The 18,262-nt window shown below is 35.7% G+C and overlaps 1 protein-coding gene across 1 annotated transcript in view; it reads right to left on the bottom strand.

The window, feature by feature from the left end:
• The window catches only part of CSMD1 (CUB and Sushi multiple domains 1), a 1,238,313-nt gene that overhangs the window by 406,631 nt on the left and 813,420 nt on the right, over window positions 1-18,262 (bottom strand). The window contains 2 exon segments of the mRNA XM_050893357.1: window positions 6,978-7,099; window positions 13,800-13,924. Coding sequence (XP_050749314.1) covers window positions 6,978-7,099; window positions 13,800-13,924 — 247 coding nt within the window.

The raw sequence follows: 18,262 nt of genomic DNA, 5'->3' as shown, positions 1-18,262 counted from the left end.
TTTATTGTAAAATCAAAGACAATATCACAGCAAATTTACTGCTAAGTCTCCTTCTTCAGTTTTTCCATTCCTTCATGTGTATGCTTCTATAGTTTCTTTCTAAAAGTCTACTTTTTTTTTTCCTCTAAATTGCCATTTTCAACTCAGTATGTCATACTTAGATCCATCTGAGGCTCATAAAATTCATACCCCACAGCTAAATCTCAGTAGAGTAAACCTAGCTGATATCCTGAAAGCAAATCTGAGATACCGAACACAGATAAGGCTCAGTAGTTAGTCTCCTTCATTCAAAAACAGGATGGAAGGAGGAAGGTCAGAGGAAAGGTAAGCAACAAGGAATATAACTGTCAGCCTGTATTTGTGGCAATTGCCTTAGGAAGAAAAAACTTAAGAGATGGGTGTGTTTCTGCATTTAATGTTTGAAATCATCTGAGAAAAACAAATAAGGGAACTACCAGAAGAAATAATGCCAGAAGCATGAAGAGTGCTCCTTCAGTTAGCTTTCCCCACAAACCAGGAAACACAGTACTTTCCTGTGCTGCAGGAAACTTGTGCTTGGATCCTTTCATCATGAGACAAGTACTGATCGCAAGTGTCCCTCTTCCATCACTACCTCCAACAGTCTTTAAAGACAGCACGAGTCAAAACTTCTTGTAATGAATGCACAAATGAGACATCTAAAATCAATACAGAGAGTGGTTTTGATTTGGGTATATCAGTTTCACTAAAAGGCTCACACTTGGAAATAGAAGTATTAATGTAGGAGAGAAGATTCTTTTTTTATACTCTCTTTTAGTTAAGTCTGGTATACCCCTACTCCAAAGTTATGCTTTTTCATTCAACGCATGGCCATTATGGGACCCTTCCCATTCAATCTGTGAGGCATGTCCTTCATCTAAAATAGCATACTAAAATAAATGCTTTATTCCACAAAGCTGTGTATATACGAAACATTGCATGCCGAAATTTAAAATGTCTAAATCCTTTTTGGTTCTGATCCAGTGAGAGTAAACAAAGCCCCAACAGTGATTTAGCTGATCAGCCTCTAGTGGACTGCTTTAGGATGAGATGAAGCACTTTTTTGACTCCACTGACTATTTGACAGATCTCCATCAAGTATAATTGGAGTTCAGACATGTAGCAGCCACATGTGCAAATCAAATTTCATCCTAAATGTCTGCAATGCCAGAACTGAGTCTTCTGTTCCAGCCCTACTTGTGTTACAGTATCATTCAATAAAGCTTCAGTAAACTTATTAAGAAAATACTATATAGAAGCTATGCTACTACATCTCACTCACATGATGCCTTGAAAGGCAGAAATATCAGCATTATTAACAAAAATCATAATGCTCTAATAAGTATACACAAAACGCAGAAAGCAATACAAAGATATCATTTTTTAAAAATAAACTGTGCTTGCTTTTGCGTAATATATGGGTTTTTTTCCTAATGTCAGTTGTACATATTTAGAATTCTGTGTTACAGTTTATGTATTTAAATTCAAATTGAGGATGAACATATACTGTAGTGAGTTATATATAACATGATTTTTCCAGTAGGCTTGTAAGTACATTTTGCACATTATATTAAAATATACAGACTCTTTTGTTTGTTTTTGAAATGTATTTAAGACTGTACAGTTTGAAATCTCAACAACAGCTTTCTCATATAATTGCTTTAGTTATACTTTGTGTTCTAAATTATACTGCTTGATTATGAAAAAAAAATACATGAGCCTATTTCAAAGCAATAGGGAACTTAACCAGTATTTGTTTGTTTCATAACTGGGACCTTAATTTTAACTCTAAACTGTGTGAATCTTTTGTCAATTATGCCAAATCCCCCTAAAATTAAAGACACTGTTCCAGCAAATGAAAAATAAAGAAGTTTAAATTTAAATATGCACATTTACATATGGCACAAAATTCAGTTTTAACACTGTGTGAAGGACAACAGAGCATACAAAACTGTGCTTTCATTTTCAACACACCATGGGAAATCATCCTTTCAGGGAGTTCTTAGCGTATTTGTATGATCTAGATGGCACAGGATGTACAAATGAGTCAATTCTAAATTCACAATGACCTTTTCCTTCACTCTATTAAACCTATCCTGAGACTTATGAAATACTAAGAGCTGAGTAAATCACTAGCATGAGCCTGTACATTGCCAAGAATACACAAAAGTTTAGTGAAAGTAGTTCTTAGATATTTTTGGTGATCAAGATCTCTGCAACCCAAAACTCTGTGGCACAGTAAGAAAGGATAAGTTCTACAGATAAAAATCAATACTGTGGCAGCACTCTGGTAATCTCTGTAGGGATGAGATATATGGTGCTCAGCAAGAGCTTTCTTCCCCAGTCAGAGTATAGTGTTAGACTGCAGGTGCTGTAGATGTCAGACATGCTGATAAACATCCTATTACTTGTGGCAGGATGGTCTGATCAGCCACTCAGAGGGAGAGGAGCCCTGTCTGTAATGAAGCTTTGAAGAAACAGGCTATTTATGGACACACTTTCTAAAAAAAACCTCTAATATTAAACAACATAATACAATAATGCCATCTAACTGGAGCAAACTTGCCTATTGAAACAAAGGTTCTGAATCCATTGCAAATTATTATATATGCATAAGCTACTTACATGGAAGCAGAAGGCAGGAATGTCACTAATGGATCAGATCTGAGGTACCACAAACTTTGAACCAATCCATGAATCAGCAAGATAACCTCATTCAAAAAAACCTGCATATTATCATATGCTACTTAGTAAGACTGTTCTTTTAGAGTATATTGCAAGAATGAATTATCTTAAAAGAAATTATCTCAAAATCAACCTTAACAGTATGTGCATTCCCTAGCTGTGAATTGGGGAAAGTTTTCCTGAGTAAGAATGTTCTCCTGAAGTTCCCCAGCTATGTGCTTTGAAAGGCAATAAATCAGAAATACCATTTTATGACAACATATTAAGGTATAGTCCAACTTTATAAAAACCCCTGAAGGCTCAGCCTTATAAAACTGCATGTGAAGTTTCCCGCCCTCCCTCTAATTAATTCCAATGTCTTCAATTATGGCAACTGCAGTGAATAACTTTTTTTGTAAAGAAGAATAAAGTTGTTAGGCCTAAACGGATACTTAATATCTATGCTTTGCACTGTGGAGGAAGTACATTCTTCAGAAAAAAACCTGTAATTGCGACACACTTTTTATTTACCAGGGCATTAAACTTAGAACTATTGCAGCCCATGGCACATCTACTACACTACAATCTGCAATCAGTCAGGAAAATATTGTGCAAAACTAGGTATCTTCGCTGAAACAACACCAAACCTTGCCCGCCTATAAACACTGGAGCTGAAAACTGGAGCCCTTGCGTCTAGCAATGTTACCATAAAATAGTGAAAGCAGCAGGAAATCCAAGGTAGTAAGTCTTATGAAAAAACGCACAGCCTGGAGAATGAATTGAAACAGCAAGGGACAGAAGCATGCTTAGAACATACTGAAAAGTTTATACTAATAGCAAGAAAGAGATAAAGACAACAGATCAGTAAGACCTCAGAAGAACAGTTCAAAGTAACTGATTCTAAAAAGTTGAGAAACTGCATAACAGAACAACTAAAACAATGTAGAGTTACCAAGAATTACAGCATGTACTTGACAGAGAGTCACAAGAGCACCATAAAGTTGTATTTGCAAGTACTAAAAGTCTAATAAATGACTCAGTAGGATGCTGATCAGAAGCTACAATAGTGGGACCCAGAGGAAACAAATAAATGTTAAGGGAAGAAAATCAACTCTTCAAAATAAGCAGAGCATTAACAGAAATACCTTTGAACGGAAGAACCAAGCTTAACTTAGATTTTTGTGTTGCTCAGAAAAAGGCAAATAAATGTTAGAAAAACATTTAACTAACAACGGTCTTGATATGGTTGGTTAAAAACTGGAACTATGCTACTGTCCCCATAGGAAGTTGAAATTTGTTTTCATTTTGAATTGGCACTAAAAATCTCCCCCTGCCAGCACCAGAATGCAAAATTTGGAAAATGTTACGTGTGAATTTTTTTAAATTTGTTCTTTAAAATATTCCAGTACATTATGTTCCATTTTTTGTGCAAGGGCACCTCTTTAACTAGACTATCTTCTTTAAACTGCACTGAATGTTATGTTAAGAGGAAACATTGTCTTATCTTGTAAAATGCTATGTGTAAACTAACCTGATGAAAGGACACAAATTCACTGCCAGAGTAAGTTAAAACTAATTTAAAATACACAGTAAGAACATGTCATGAACTGTCTACCTTCTTGGAAAAGAAAATCAAACACAGACCCTAAGTATTCTGATAAATATTTGCAAATCTGATGGGCAAGAGTAGGCTCCTCAATCTAATCTTAAAATCAGACCTTCAGTACAGTTCAGTTTTCAAGAGTTCTGTCATTCATAACTCCAACAAAAATCAGGGATGAAAATCTGCACAACTTTCAGCGCATCTTAAAATAAATTCATTATTTTGGAAACCTGAAAATTATTTTTGTAATTGATTTTTTTAAAGTTCATAGGTTTCAAAATGCTAGCAAGATATTTTTCTTTAGAAAGAAGTAGGAAAAAAGTTCCATTTCAGTCAGATAGTGTGTAAAGTAAAAGCATTTTCCTTCATATCTTTTATTATCCAAAAGGATATGTGTTAACTCTAGGTTCAGTTATTTGGGGATATAAGTCCCAATATCAGATTTGTATTGATACATACTGATAAAGATGATGTAGACTTTATGTGAAAGCAACATGAGGATACTGTAAGCCTTAAATGTGTTTGATTTTAAGACTTCACATTCACAGTCGTCATAGTCCTAAATCAAATACCCATCTTTCCAAGATACATGAAGTTAAGAAAATAATCTTCCTTTGTTGCACTGCTAGACAAATCCAAGATTAATAAAAAGACAATTCATTCCCTATTGCCCATCGTGTCCGGAACTGAAAGACTTAAAGCTCCACCTCTTTTTCTTACTCTGTGATTACCAATATGTCTGTGTATCTCTTTACCTTTCACTCAGCTGGATGTAATAGCGTGGATTTTTTTCTGGGTGAAAGCTCCAAGTCTTGTATTCATACCTCTTCATTTTGAACATAACAAAAGAATTGATCTGTCTGGGTGTGCAATTACTTCAGTGTAATCTTGTGACTGATGAACTATGAACCTGCCCACAGAATCCTACTTAAGAGTGCTTTTTCGAGTCTGGTGAGCAGAGTAGTAAATTAATCCACACCAATCTCATTAAGCTCTGCCCTACTAAAATCCGAAATCCATTGAGAAAGATATATTGTATAGAATCAACAGAACTTGTGTGTTGTTGTAGTAGATGGAGGTTTAGTGTTTTTCACAAGTAAGTCTGAACCTCCATAGAAAACATACACTGTACAGTTTTATAATACATTGCACAGTCAGTACCAATTTTTGCATTATTATGGTTAAACTTTCTTGCAATCAGCAAGGATAATGCTATCTTAATTTTATTATAAATACGAAAAACAATGCTTAATTAAAATTATTGAAAAGTCAAGGGAAGAAAAATAAAATGAAAAATTAATGGAACAGTTTTGAGTAAAGAAACCATTAAGATGCCAAGACTCTCTTCTATTAGCAGTAATTTCACTTATTTTCTTTTGATACACACTTAAATTTTCTCTTAGAAAATTATACTGCATTTTGCAGAATCAATGAGACTACTTATTATTGAATATAAATTTGAGTAGATGCATTTGTCAGACATTTTTCATATTTTAAATGCTTGTCCATATTTAAAAATGCAAATTGATTTAATACTTTCTATAAAATTTAATTAATTTAAAGTCATAGGTCATTCAGTGACAAATAGTCATTTCAAATTGGTATATTAAATAAAATATAACAGTTCAGTTTGGAACTGAAAAAAGGCCTTTCTCTTCAGAGAGAAGTCTCGCTACAGTAAAATGTTCCGCAATGTGATAGTTTTGTATTCTTGCCTGTTTTTCCTGAATACATACCTTTATTGAGGCACTGAATCTGCTTTAAGAAAAAGTGAACTCAATTGATTTTGCAAAGAAACAGTGTTTACATCTCAATGATATGCTATGAAAGCATGCAGTAAAATGATCCTTTCTGCAGCTAAACATTTGCATTAATTTATGGTGAGATAAACATTTTTTCCTTAACTACACTAAAGAAGTCAAGAATACAGTCTTCCAAAAACTTGCATAGGAAATACATGTTTTGTAATTATGAAAGTACATATAGCTTGTACATTCTACAACTTATTGTAACTCATTTATTCAGCATTTTGCTACAGAAAAGTAAAATATAAGTGAAAGATTTTTTTACTTCATATTTTTTCCTACAGGTAGAGGGTCTCTGTCCTTTATTGAGGAAGTAAATTGATTTTACAGAAACACAAGTAAAAATGCATCTTGGTACACTGCAGTGTAATAAGAATACTTAATTATGACTATTACTTTATGCATAATTACTCATAGTTATGTATTTAGAATCATTACAGAAAACAGTGGATTGAAAAGAGAAATTATGTAGGTAGTAAAACACCTAACAAGATCACACAAAGTACTTAGATGTATGTTTGTTTTTTATGCTAAGATTCAACAATGAGTAAGTATCAAGATACAACTTGAAAAATCCACTATCAACTCATTTAGTAATGTGTGATTTTGAATATGATTTTATGTATTTCATTAGAAAATGTATTTGTAACTTGGAAACTTTAATTGAGACCTATTACTCTAAGCTGACATTTTCACAGATATTACTAATTTATATTTTTTTCTAGTGCCCAAAATATTTTCTTAACCTCTCTACTCTGGTCATTTTTGTGTTTAAATGAACATACACACTTGCACGTGTTCATGCATTCATGCAAATATGTATGAAATAATTTTAATACAAATCTAAAATTCTACAGTTTGAATTGAGACAAAGAGAAAAAGCATACCTTTTCTGGATCAGTTGTTGTAATGACCCACACACAGTGTGCGTTGTCTTCATATTGAACTGGATAATTTGGTGATGTAATAATCCCACTTGGTCCACGTAAGTTAGAACCACATGTTCTAGCTAAAATGATAAAAAAAAAAAATCAGATTGCTTTTGATCAGCTGCTCTACTTGAAATAAACATTATAAAATTGCCATAGCATTAATAACAACTTGCCATGAAACTATTATTATGCTGATATATTCTATAACAATCTGCTTTTGAAGATGTTTGAGCCAGTCAAAAAAATCCTGAAAAATTACCTACAGAGGAAGGAAACCGGCACTTTTCAATTAATCAGCCCAACATTTACATTACTTTATTCTTACTTTATGTAAATTAATTTCTCAGAATTATCATATCAATATTCAGTTTAGAGAGAGATTTACCCTCTCCAAATAGATGGAGAGAGCCTTCTATATATGAATGTAAGAAGGGCCAGTACATGCTCTCTCCTTCATGATTTCTTCATGGTTGGGGAGAAAAAAACATGTACTACAATGTTTAACTCTACCTAACAGTATATCCTTAACCTAAACTTGAAATTCGGTGGTGTCTTAGCTTTTTACACCAGAGGAAATAAAATAAGAAAGAAAAAAATATAAAATGGTTCTAGGCAGTAGCCTGACTTTTGTAAAACACAGATTCAGTTGTGAAACCATCACAATCCCTCTGTCACATTCAGCAAATCTGGATAGTTAACATACTGAAAACAAATTACTTCACGAATTCAGTTATTTTACAAAGAGCATTAGGGATAGATTTTCTAAAATATTCAAACTTCTCAAAATATTTCAGTATCTCAAAGTATTCAAAAAAGATAGACATATAATTTCCAGTGACATCAAATGGAGTTATAGAACTCACAACATTTTAAAATTCCACTGTCAGGTTTATGGTACTACAGCACTTTGGCAACATGCTAAAATAGAGAGTCTAGATGATACCATTTCTAAGTATTTAGATACTGTATATCTTCAAATATCTGAATCTCAGAACCTATCTGCATAACTTCCATTAACTTCTGATGTAATTTAGATTCTTCAGTTACCTAAGTTTCAGTACGGGCAAGAGGAATGACTACATTCCTTAAAAACTTTGTCATTCTTTTTCTGAATATTGGAATAAAGTACCCAACATGTCTGGTACTTTGGAAAATTTTAGTTTTCGTCTTTCTCTGTGGCTGCCTCCATTCTGAAGAATGAAATATAAGCATTTCTTTACCTCACAGACTTGCTGGGAGGAAGCCTGCTCTTCTCCATTAATACGAGTGTGACTGGTACAAATAGGAAAAAAAGAAACTAGAGGAAAATTACTTTCAGATTTTCTATCCTTCCATCACAATCTGCTACCAGCACTCGGTCCTTTGTTACCACGTTAGAGACTAGAGTTTGAGAACTAACTATAACTCCATGTCTAGATTGATTCAGCGAGGACTCAGTTTTCTGTGAAAATGTCTAGCTATGTTTATGATAGAAACTGTCTTAATACACTTCCATGAATTTCACTTAAGTCTCAGACTCATCACATGGAAATCTTCCATAACAATCTCAGTAGAAGCCAAAAAACCCCCTCATCCGCATAAGTAATACTACCAAAGCATCACTTTTGGTGATTATTAACAAGTTGTCTGTGCTTAACATGGAAAAAAAGAACTAATCACATTTAAGTATGCCACTGTATGCTGCCTACTAGCAATACAGAAACTTGGCATATTGCTGCTGTATCAAGCAAAATATATTCTTTTAATTGCTAGAATAACAAGAGCAGATTCATTGGATCTGAAATAGAGGACATTCTCATTCCAGTAACTGGTAGAAGCACCATACCTCCAGCACTGCAACTAGCAGACAATTAATACTTATTAATTTATTTTCATTTCATCCTGCACAATGTCTGCTACAGTAGAAACTAATCCAGAGGTGCAACTTCGTAGCAATAAGCTTTTGAATACAGTTTGTACCTTCTCTGGCTATCCACAAAGAAGAAAGGCTAGGAAACATCTCCCTTTCAGATCTTTTTTCAGTCAAGCTGTTATTCTCTTACCTTTCTCCTATTTGAACTTCGAGGGGAAGGAAAAAAAAAGGGGGTGGGGGGGAGGGGAAGCCAAGCAAGAGCTACAATTGAAGTTCTGCCCAGAGGTCTGCTCAGGAAATTGAAATGCACAACATTGCACAAAAATTGTTAGATAGCCTTGTATATCACTTAGAGCAAACAAGAATGAATTGCTGTAAGGTTTTTGTGTGGAAAAAAAGAAAACTGGGCACATTTACATTAGCACCATTCAGTTCCTGAGGGCACTAACAGGCCGAAACTTCCCCGACCAGCCTCACCTGGGACCTCCCACCACTCCTTGCCTGTGGGCCCAGGGGATCCATTTCAGGGTGGGATGGGACTATCAGTCTCTGCCTGAGCAATGTCTCAGGAGCAGCTGCCTGCAGTTCCACCACAGCCATGCCTATGCCTGCTCACAGACTTTGTTGATCCTGATCCCCATCCAGGCTCTGATGTCTCTGCCCAGCTGTTGCTTGTCCCAGTCCCCAAGGAGGTGCCCAAGGCTGGGGCTGCCCCCGGTTTGCCCTGCCTGGGGTGGTGGGATAGGCCCTGGCTTTGAGGCCTGGCCCTGCACTGCCACCTCAGGCAGACCCTGCCGCTTCGGGCTCCCCAGGGGGCCACCAGCTCCTGCTGCGCCCTTGCAAGTAAGGTACGAAACCTGCCAACAGTAAGATGGTTCCTGTGACTATTTATTGGCTTCATAAATTCTGAACTTTGTTAGTCACCATTCTGGGGTAAATACAAAGTTCAGCTTCTTCAGTAAGTCTCATAGGCTTGAAGTCATTAAGCCCGCAGTAGCTGCATGTAGTTTATCAGCTTTTCCACTTTAAGTTGATGATCATTTAGAAAATGTGATTAACAGTTCTTTGTATTGTCTATTTTATTATTAAATGCTTGGTATAAGCACCATGAACACTGGCATCTTGAAGGTCAGTAAACAGATTGGGAATAATATGGACTACAAATAAAATTTGTATCTTTCACTTCTCACCATCCACAAACATGCAACATCGTAATATTGAACCAGAATTATACACCATTCAGCCTAAACAATGTTTATCTCTGTTTAGAAAAAAAACCCAGTAACTTTTAGAGACTGGCTGACTTGACTGTCAGACTGTTGTGAAATTTTAGCTCCAATTTTGGAAGTATGTTTGAGGAAAGTAACTTGTTTTTCCAACTGAGGTTTTAATGGAAGTATAGGACTAATTTATCCTATTTTGTTAGTTTACTGGAGGGAGTAAAGCATAATAGAGATATTTGCAGATAATGAATTGGAAGGAACAGCAAACACTAGTAATAACACACAGATAATTCAGCAGCAAATAGCCCCTTTCTGCTGAGCATTACTTTTACCATGCATAGATTACTTTAGCTCATTTCTGCAATGTATTAGCAAACAAGAATAAATTCAAGAGATTAAAAAAACCCACCAAACAAGAGGGAACAGTGGAGTTGCGTGGACATGTTATTCTGCAGTAGTGTGAAACCAAGTACTGAGAGGGTATGTTTAGATTTTTCATTTAAATACACTGAGCTGCAGACACACTAAGCTCAAGAGACACTTATAAATCACAGTTGCTATGCTGCTCTGGGAAGAGTAGGAGGTATGATTTTTATTTATTTCTTTTTTACTATGTTTTAGATTGTCCAGTCTTTACATGGATTTGCCTATGTAATATTTACCCATGTTAAATACAGCTTGTAATAATTTATCCAAGAGCTGTCTTTATAGACTTTTTTATTAGATCTGACTGGAATGGAGTTAACTTTCTTCCCAGCTTGTATGGTGCTGTGGTTTAGATCTGTAACTAGAATATTGTTGATAACACACCAGTGTTTTGGCTATTGCTGAGCAGTGCTTGCACAACATCAAGGCCTTCTCTGTTTCTCACACTGTCCCGACAGCAAGTAGGCTGGGGGTGGGCAAGAAGTTGGGAGGGGACACAGCCGGGACAGCTGACGCCAACTGGCCAAAAGGATATTCCATACCATATGACAACATGGTCAGCGATAAAAGCTCAAGGAAAAGAGGAAGAAGTGGGCATGTTCACAGTTATAGGTTTGTCTTCCCAAGTAAGCATCACTTGTGCTGAGGCCCTGCTTTCCAGAAAACGGCTAAATATCTGCCCACTAACTGGAAGTAGTGAATAAAATCCTTATTTTGTTTTGGTTGCATGCACAGCTTTGCTTCATTTATTAAACTGTCTTGATGTCCACCCACGAGTTTTCAGCTTTTGCTCTGCCAGTTCTCTCCCCTATCCCACCGGGGCTGAGTGAGTGAGTGGCTGGGCGGGTGTTTAGCTGCTGGCTGGGGTCAACTCACCACAACTGTTTACACTCTTTAATGAAGAAAGCATAATTAACAAGTATATCACATACGTAATTATACAAGTTGAAAAATCTATTCTGGCAACAGGAGACAAATATTTTTCTTTTGGTATTATGAAATAACTACGTAATGAAACCTTTTGTTCTAAGTGTATGAGTTTTTAATTGAGATTATGCTTTAGCTCATTCTTGAGCAAGCAAAAGTTTAGGTCCAGGTGTTGCAAATCCTTCCCTCCAGAGTCTCTCTGTCATTTGCTGCCCTGGTAACTGGCATTCAGCATAAGATTTTGTGACTACAAGAAGTATCTTTTTGATCTACCTCGAAATGACAAATATAGTATATCAAACAATTTGTATGATTTTTTTTTCTTTTTTTTTCTTTTAAATTAATGGCGGTGGTTTTTCTTGTTTTCCAGTGCCTGTCCTGGCTAGGTTGTCTGGTTCTAGGAGGACACAGGGCACGCACATTTCTAGGGTTAAGACTTTCAGTAACATGTACCATCCAAATGTGCAACCCAAATTAATTTTTCTACTGAGAAAAAGGAAAAATTCTGTACATAGATATATACTCTTTATTTTTCCTATATACCTCACTTCTGGAGTACTTTGACAGCATTTACATATTTTTCTGTGCTTTTATTACAGATATTAGATTGCAATGGAAAAACATACAAACAAACAAAAAGCCACCTCCCCCCTCCTCCTTAAAAGCAAGGGGAGGAACTTATTCATTGGTTCAGACCATAATGAGAAAATATTTAGAAAAGAAGTCAGAAGGTTAGGTCATTTGTAAGGTTGAGCAAAATAGGTGAAAGAGAAGGGAATTTACCAAAAAATTAGGACTATGTAAATATCTGGGACAGGAACACAATATGACTGTGAGGAGCTCCTATTTAGGAATTTAATTAGAAAAGTTTAACCTAAACCTAACTAACTAGTTCTACTCAAAATATGTGTATCGGGTTTGCATGGTTTTGGTAGTGGGGGGCTACAGGGGTGCTTCTGTGAGAAGCTGCTAGAAGCTTCCCCTATGTCCGCTAGAGCCAAGGCCGGCCAGCTCCAAGATGGACCCGCCACTGGCCAAGGCTGAGCCCATCAGCAATGGCAGTAGCACCTCTGTGATAGCATATTTAAGAAGGGAGGAAAATTTGCTGTGCAACAGCAATTGCAGCTGGAGAGAGGAGTGAGAAGATGTGAGAGGAACAACTCTGCAGACACCAAGGTCAGGGAAGAAGGAGGGGGAGGAGGTGCTCCAGGTGCCAGAGCAGAGATTCCCCTGCAGCCCATGGTGAAGACCATGGTGAGGCAGGCTGTCCCCCTGCAGCCCATGGAGGTCCATGGTGGAGCAGATATCCACCTGCAGCCCGTGGAGGACCCCATGCTGGAGCAGGTGGGTGCCTGAAGGAGGCTGTGACCCCATGGGAAGCCCACGCTGGAGCAGGCTCCTGGCAGGACCTGTGGACCCACGGAGAGAGGAGCCCACGCTGGAGCAGGTTTGCTGGCAGAACTTGTGACCCTGTGGGGGAACCATGCTGGAGCAGTCTGTTCCTGAAGGACTGCACCCCGTGGAAGGGACCCATGCTGGAGCAGTTCGTGAAGAACTGCAGCCCGTGGGAAGGACTCACGTTGGAGAAGTTCATGAAGGACTGTCTCCTGTGGGAGGGACCCCACGCTGGAGCAGGGGAAGAGTGTGAGGAGTCCTCCCCCTGAGGAGGAAGCAGCAGCAGAGACAACATGTGATGAACTGACCCAAACCCCCATTCCCTGTCCCCCTGTGCCGCTCGGGGGGGAGGAGGTAGAGAAAATTGGGAGTAAAGTTAAGCCTGGGAAGAAGGGAGGGGTGAGGGGGAAGGTGTTTTTAAGATTTGATTTTACTTCTCATTATCCTACTCTGATTTGACTGGTAATAAATTAAATTAATTTTTTTCCCCAAGTCGAGTCTGTTTTGCCCATGACGGTAATTGCTGAGGGATGTCCCTGTCCTTATCTCAACCCGTGAGCCTTTCGTTATATTTTCTCTCCCTTATCCAGCTGAGGAGGGGAGTGATAGAGTGGCTTTGGTGGGCACCTGGCATCCAGCCAGGGTCAACCCACCACCATATGTTTAACATGACAAAAAGAAGATTAAGTGAAATGAAAACTATTAAAAGGAAATTAGCTCCCTAAATTGATACTGTTTCTGCATCTTTGCTTGTGTGCTTCAAGCTACAGAAAGATCTTTGGATACATATAATCATATATACACACACACACACACACACATATATATGATATATAAATTATATATATATATGGTTTTTTGCTTTGTTTTGAATATCATTTCATTGCATTTCTAACCAGAAATTATAAATTACTCTTCCAAACTTCAGGAAAAATTCCAAAGAATAGCACCTACCTCTGCAAATTGGCCTGTGGTCACTCCAGGCAGCCAGTGTATCTGTTACTCTCTGACAAGTGATGCTCTTAGAACCTTGCAGCACATAATTATCTTCACAGGAAAACTGTACACTTGCACCCACCCTAGGAGAAAAATGGGAGGAAGGAAAGAATTAACATATATTTTAAATATCAACCTCCCCAAATAAATGTGTCACCAAATGATATTTCTAGGTCCAAACAAAGAAATTAAGGTGGGAAATTTTACTCCATCATTACTATATTCATAAAAAACAACTTACTATAGGAAACAGGCCTACTATTTAGTTTAAAGAAGTAAGGCCAGGCATATAAAGCAATTGTGATACTAAGTTTGATCCTTTAAACTATGACTTCAATGAATCCATAGAAAGATATATTTTTTAAGAAAATATATAATCACCATTCTTTCAGGCAACAAAATTTACTTCATGAATAATTTCAACCTCTCCATATTCTCTTAAACGAGAGAATAAGCAGTTAGATATAGTAATTTGTCAACATGTACAACCAGGAAACATTAATGTCAGTAAATTGTAATAATTTATTAAATATTCCTGACCTTGTTGAAATTTCCTGTTAAAAATTATGCTAAATGATAACTTTTATTAGGACTGAAATTTGACTGTTACACTTGTAACTTTGAAATGTGTCTCTTTGGAATGATTTATAACTTTATTCTTCTATTTTTTTAATAAATAATTTCTTTCTGAACAATGCTGACCAATATTTATGAAGAATTAAAAAACTGTATATAGTTACTGTGTATCTCAAAGAGAGCTTTCCTAAACAGTATTTACATTTCTGCTTCCATTTGTTATCTGTGACATTCTTTGTTCCCCATCATAATCAACCGGTTTTGTTGTTAGCTTTCTTGCACTTTTAAGTCTGTATCTGATAATCCCATGTTGTGAACTAAGTGATCTTGATAAAGCAGATTTCTCAGTTTGGTCTAAGTCATTGAGTCCTAAACACCAGGGGATTGCTAGATGGTAGTCAGAAAGCTCAGTGGTTAAAACTGTGCTGTGCAGAACAGCAAATAATCTCATTCACTAATGTCCAGCTCATTCCTACTGTTCAAGAACAAGTATTCTATTAGTTTCTCAGAGGATCTCACAAAGATAAACTATATTGTTTATCATTATTATGATGTACTTCTATAGTTCTTTCACAAAACTTTAACAGGTTCCTTTTTCTTTTTTTTTGTTTTTTTTTTAATTTTAAAATTTGAATGTGATGCTCCAAATCTAGGAAAGCTTTAAAAACTACTTTTCTTAACACTTGGTTCTTGAGCTGTTAAATGTGAAAAAATCAGAAGGGTAGGGAAAATATTGGCCCTTTCATTCAGTAGTTCATGGGAAATGCATTAAATCCTTGAAGAGTAATACAATTTTCTAAAATGGTATTTATTTTATATTTGTCATAATCTACTATCCCTCAGAACATTCTTAAAACCCTCAGAAAAATAGACCAAGCATGATTCCAAATAACTACCTCAAATTAATAAACAATTAGTTTCTCTTATTGGTAAAGAAAATATTATGATTAATTAATCTGACATTTTAATGCCCTAAACACCTATTTTTTAAATGCATGTTCTCATATTTTCTAAAATTATGAGCTTTGAAAATTTGTTCTATGGAAACAGGGAAAAACCAACCAGTTACCTAGTTGTGATAAATGTAACTTGAGAATTGAAGTATTTAAAAATCCTATTGGATAAAGACTTTCCCAAAAGTATAATGATGTGTGAACAAACATGAAAGCTTCAACATTTCTGTGAAGTTTGCTACTATCAAGACATGTAAGGAGAATTACAAAACTGTGCACATACAAAAAATTAGAGTGAAATGAAATTTATAATTATTGGATGTCTGCAATTGCAATTTATAATTTAACACACCTGATTATTCCCTCCTAAGAAAGAAAGGAGGGAAAAAAAACCCAGGAGGAATACAAATATTCTGATGTCTGATGCAGTAAGTGAAGGATTTCATGTTTAGACTAGGTTTTCATCCTGACAGCAATATTAAAAAAAAAATTAATGGATACATAAAATGTTACACACTAATCTATACACTTAGGATGATTAAATTCATTTCACTATTATTCTATACAGTATATTGTATTTTTTTCCAAAGCTCTGGAAATAGCTTGTATCTAAGGACTAATAATGTGAACGTCATATATTTTACACAGTGGGTATCATCTTTTGAAACGTTTGATCACAAACTAAGTGACACAAAATAAATATGCTGACTACAACATATTAAAAACAAACTAAAAATCTAGCAAAAACATCAAATTAAAGAGCAAGATAGGAACACAAAGTACTCAAAAGCTCCTTAGTGTTAGAATTTGAGGTGGAGAGAAACCTGAATGTCAGCTATAGGCATCAACAAGTACAATCTTTTGAAAGTCATTTCAAGAATTCTAATTAAACTTCAGGTAGGCTACAGAAGAACAGTCATAGGTTTTGCCAGACTGACTGAGATAGTTCTGGACATGGTTTATGTGTGGCTACAATATACACTACATCTGCTTTAATATCAGTTAAGATCCATCCTTTTCAAAGCACCTATTGTGAGAAATCAGGTTTATGCCATGAGTCTGACAACTGATACTTTCAAGAAAATAATTTTAATGTAATTTTAATTCTGTCGAGGCTCACAAAAAAAAGGAAAAAAGTATTGAAAAGTTCTAAGTACTGCCAAATGGAGGTACGGACTGTCACACTATAATATATGTGAAGGAAATTAAAAGTTTGTGGAAGTAACTGGTTAATAATGAAATATGTGTATATGTATAGTTGTTACATAATACATACATTGCAGATATCTGAATCAAACCATGTAACTTTAGATGTTTAAGAGAACAGTGGATACTGAGAAATCTTATATGAGCTGAGTCAGTAGAGTATTTTCTGTTTCCAGACAATCAGATCTATCTAAATAAGCATCTTAGGGGAGGGGACGCACCTGGGCCACACAGTCTACAATAAAAGTCCTTATCCTCTAAGCAACGTCCAAATTGCTGAGTCTCTCCATTGATTCTGCTTGACATTTTTCCATTAAAAAAGGGGGCATCCTTTTAAAGCCGTATTTTAACTTTTTTGATCTGTGATTTCAAAGGAACTTATTACTTCACTTAATTTCCAATTGTTAACAATGGATGTTTTTAATTTCTTTTCTTCTCATCTTTACCTCCCTAGTCACTGGGCAAATCTGTGGGCACTGGAAGTGTTTTGTTTTGTTAATTCTCTATGTAAACTTTCAACAGGGGGAAGAAATCAATTTCCTCTTTTTTCTTGTTCTATTTTAAATTTGAACTGTATCAAAGCAAAATTTGTGCTTTTATAAAGAAGGCTAGAATTTGACTGAAAGAAGCCATTTTTTAAAAAGAAAAAAATTCTGTAAGAAACACTAAGCATAAGAAAATTCATTTAATTTTAAAAAGCTGATTTGAAAATTTAAAAGCTATTTTGGTTACAAGTGTCAGTGGAACTGTGGAAAATGATTGCATTTTCACAGTACCACACATACCATATAATATTTAAGGAGAGCTGAAATGTTATTGTTTATATCCATTTTAGATTTCGTTTAAACAATCTACTGTTTTGAGATCTCACATAAAAATAAAATGTGATATTGACCCCAAAATTGTATTGATTATGTTCTGATTATATTCTCATTCATCTAGCAAAGTCTGAGTTGCCATTTCTCCCCCAAAATGAATCCAAATATTCACTGGATTTTTTTTAAGTCACTGAAGATCACCTCCCCTACTTCCTGAACTGAACACAGTAAAAAGGTGGCAGGAGGACAGAATGAAAAGGTTAAGGTTTCAATACCTTTTTGTTTGCTTTATGATATTAGAATGAATGCCATTATTATGCTGAAAACGATGAAACCCTTTTCAAAGAACTTGTCATCACTGAATCAGTTCGGTCTCAGGCTGTCTTGAAAATAAACCCTCTGCCTTTCCATCAATCCCACTCACAACATGTCTTTCAGTAGACTGGAAAAGATTTTGAATAATGTGCATTTTCACATGGTTTAGTTCAGATTAATATCCACAGTTGTCATTCTCCTGACAAGAACAATAGCTCCTTCTGGTGTCTATACTTGCCTCTTAGAAAAGAAAAAACATTGCCTTTCTTTTAGTCTCCACAGTATTTTCACTACATTGGAGAAATGCAAGCAACAGCAAATATTATTTTCCCTTCTCTTATGGAAGAGCTCGATTTGTCTTTTCAGAGAAAGAAAAACTAAATTCCAGCCAAATTCTCTATTTAAATGTCAAGCTAGACACAGATAGCTAACTTTAAGATAGCTAAGATATGTTTTAAATAAATATAAAAAAGGAAGTTTACAGTACATGAAAAACAGTTGCTGTTGCATAATCAGTTTTCAGATAACAAGTAAGGTTTAGGAGGAAAATAAA

This window comes from Gymnogyps californianus, chromosome 3 (genome assembly GCF_018139145.2).
Source record: "Gymnogyps californianus isolate 813 chromosome 3, ASM1813914v2, whole genome shotgun sequence".
NCBI classification, from domain to species: Eukaryota; Metazoa; Chordata; class Aves; order Accipitriformes; family Cathartidae; genus Gymnogyps; species Gymnogyps californianus.
Note: the sequence above shows the minus strand (reverse complement) of the source record. Positions and strands in the feature narration are given on the sequence as shown.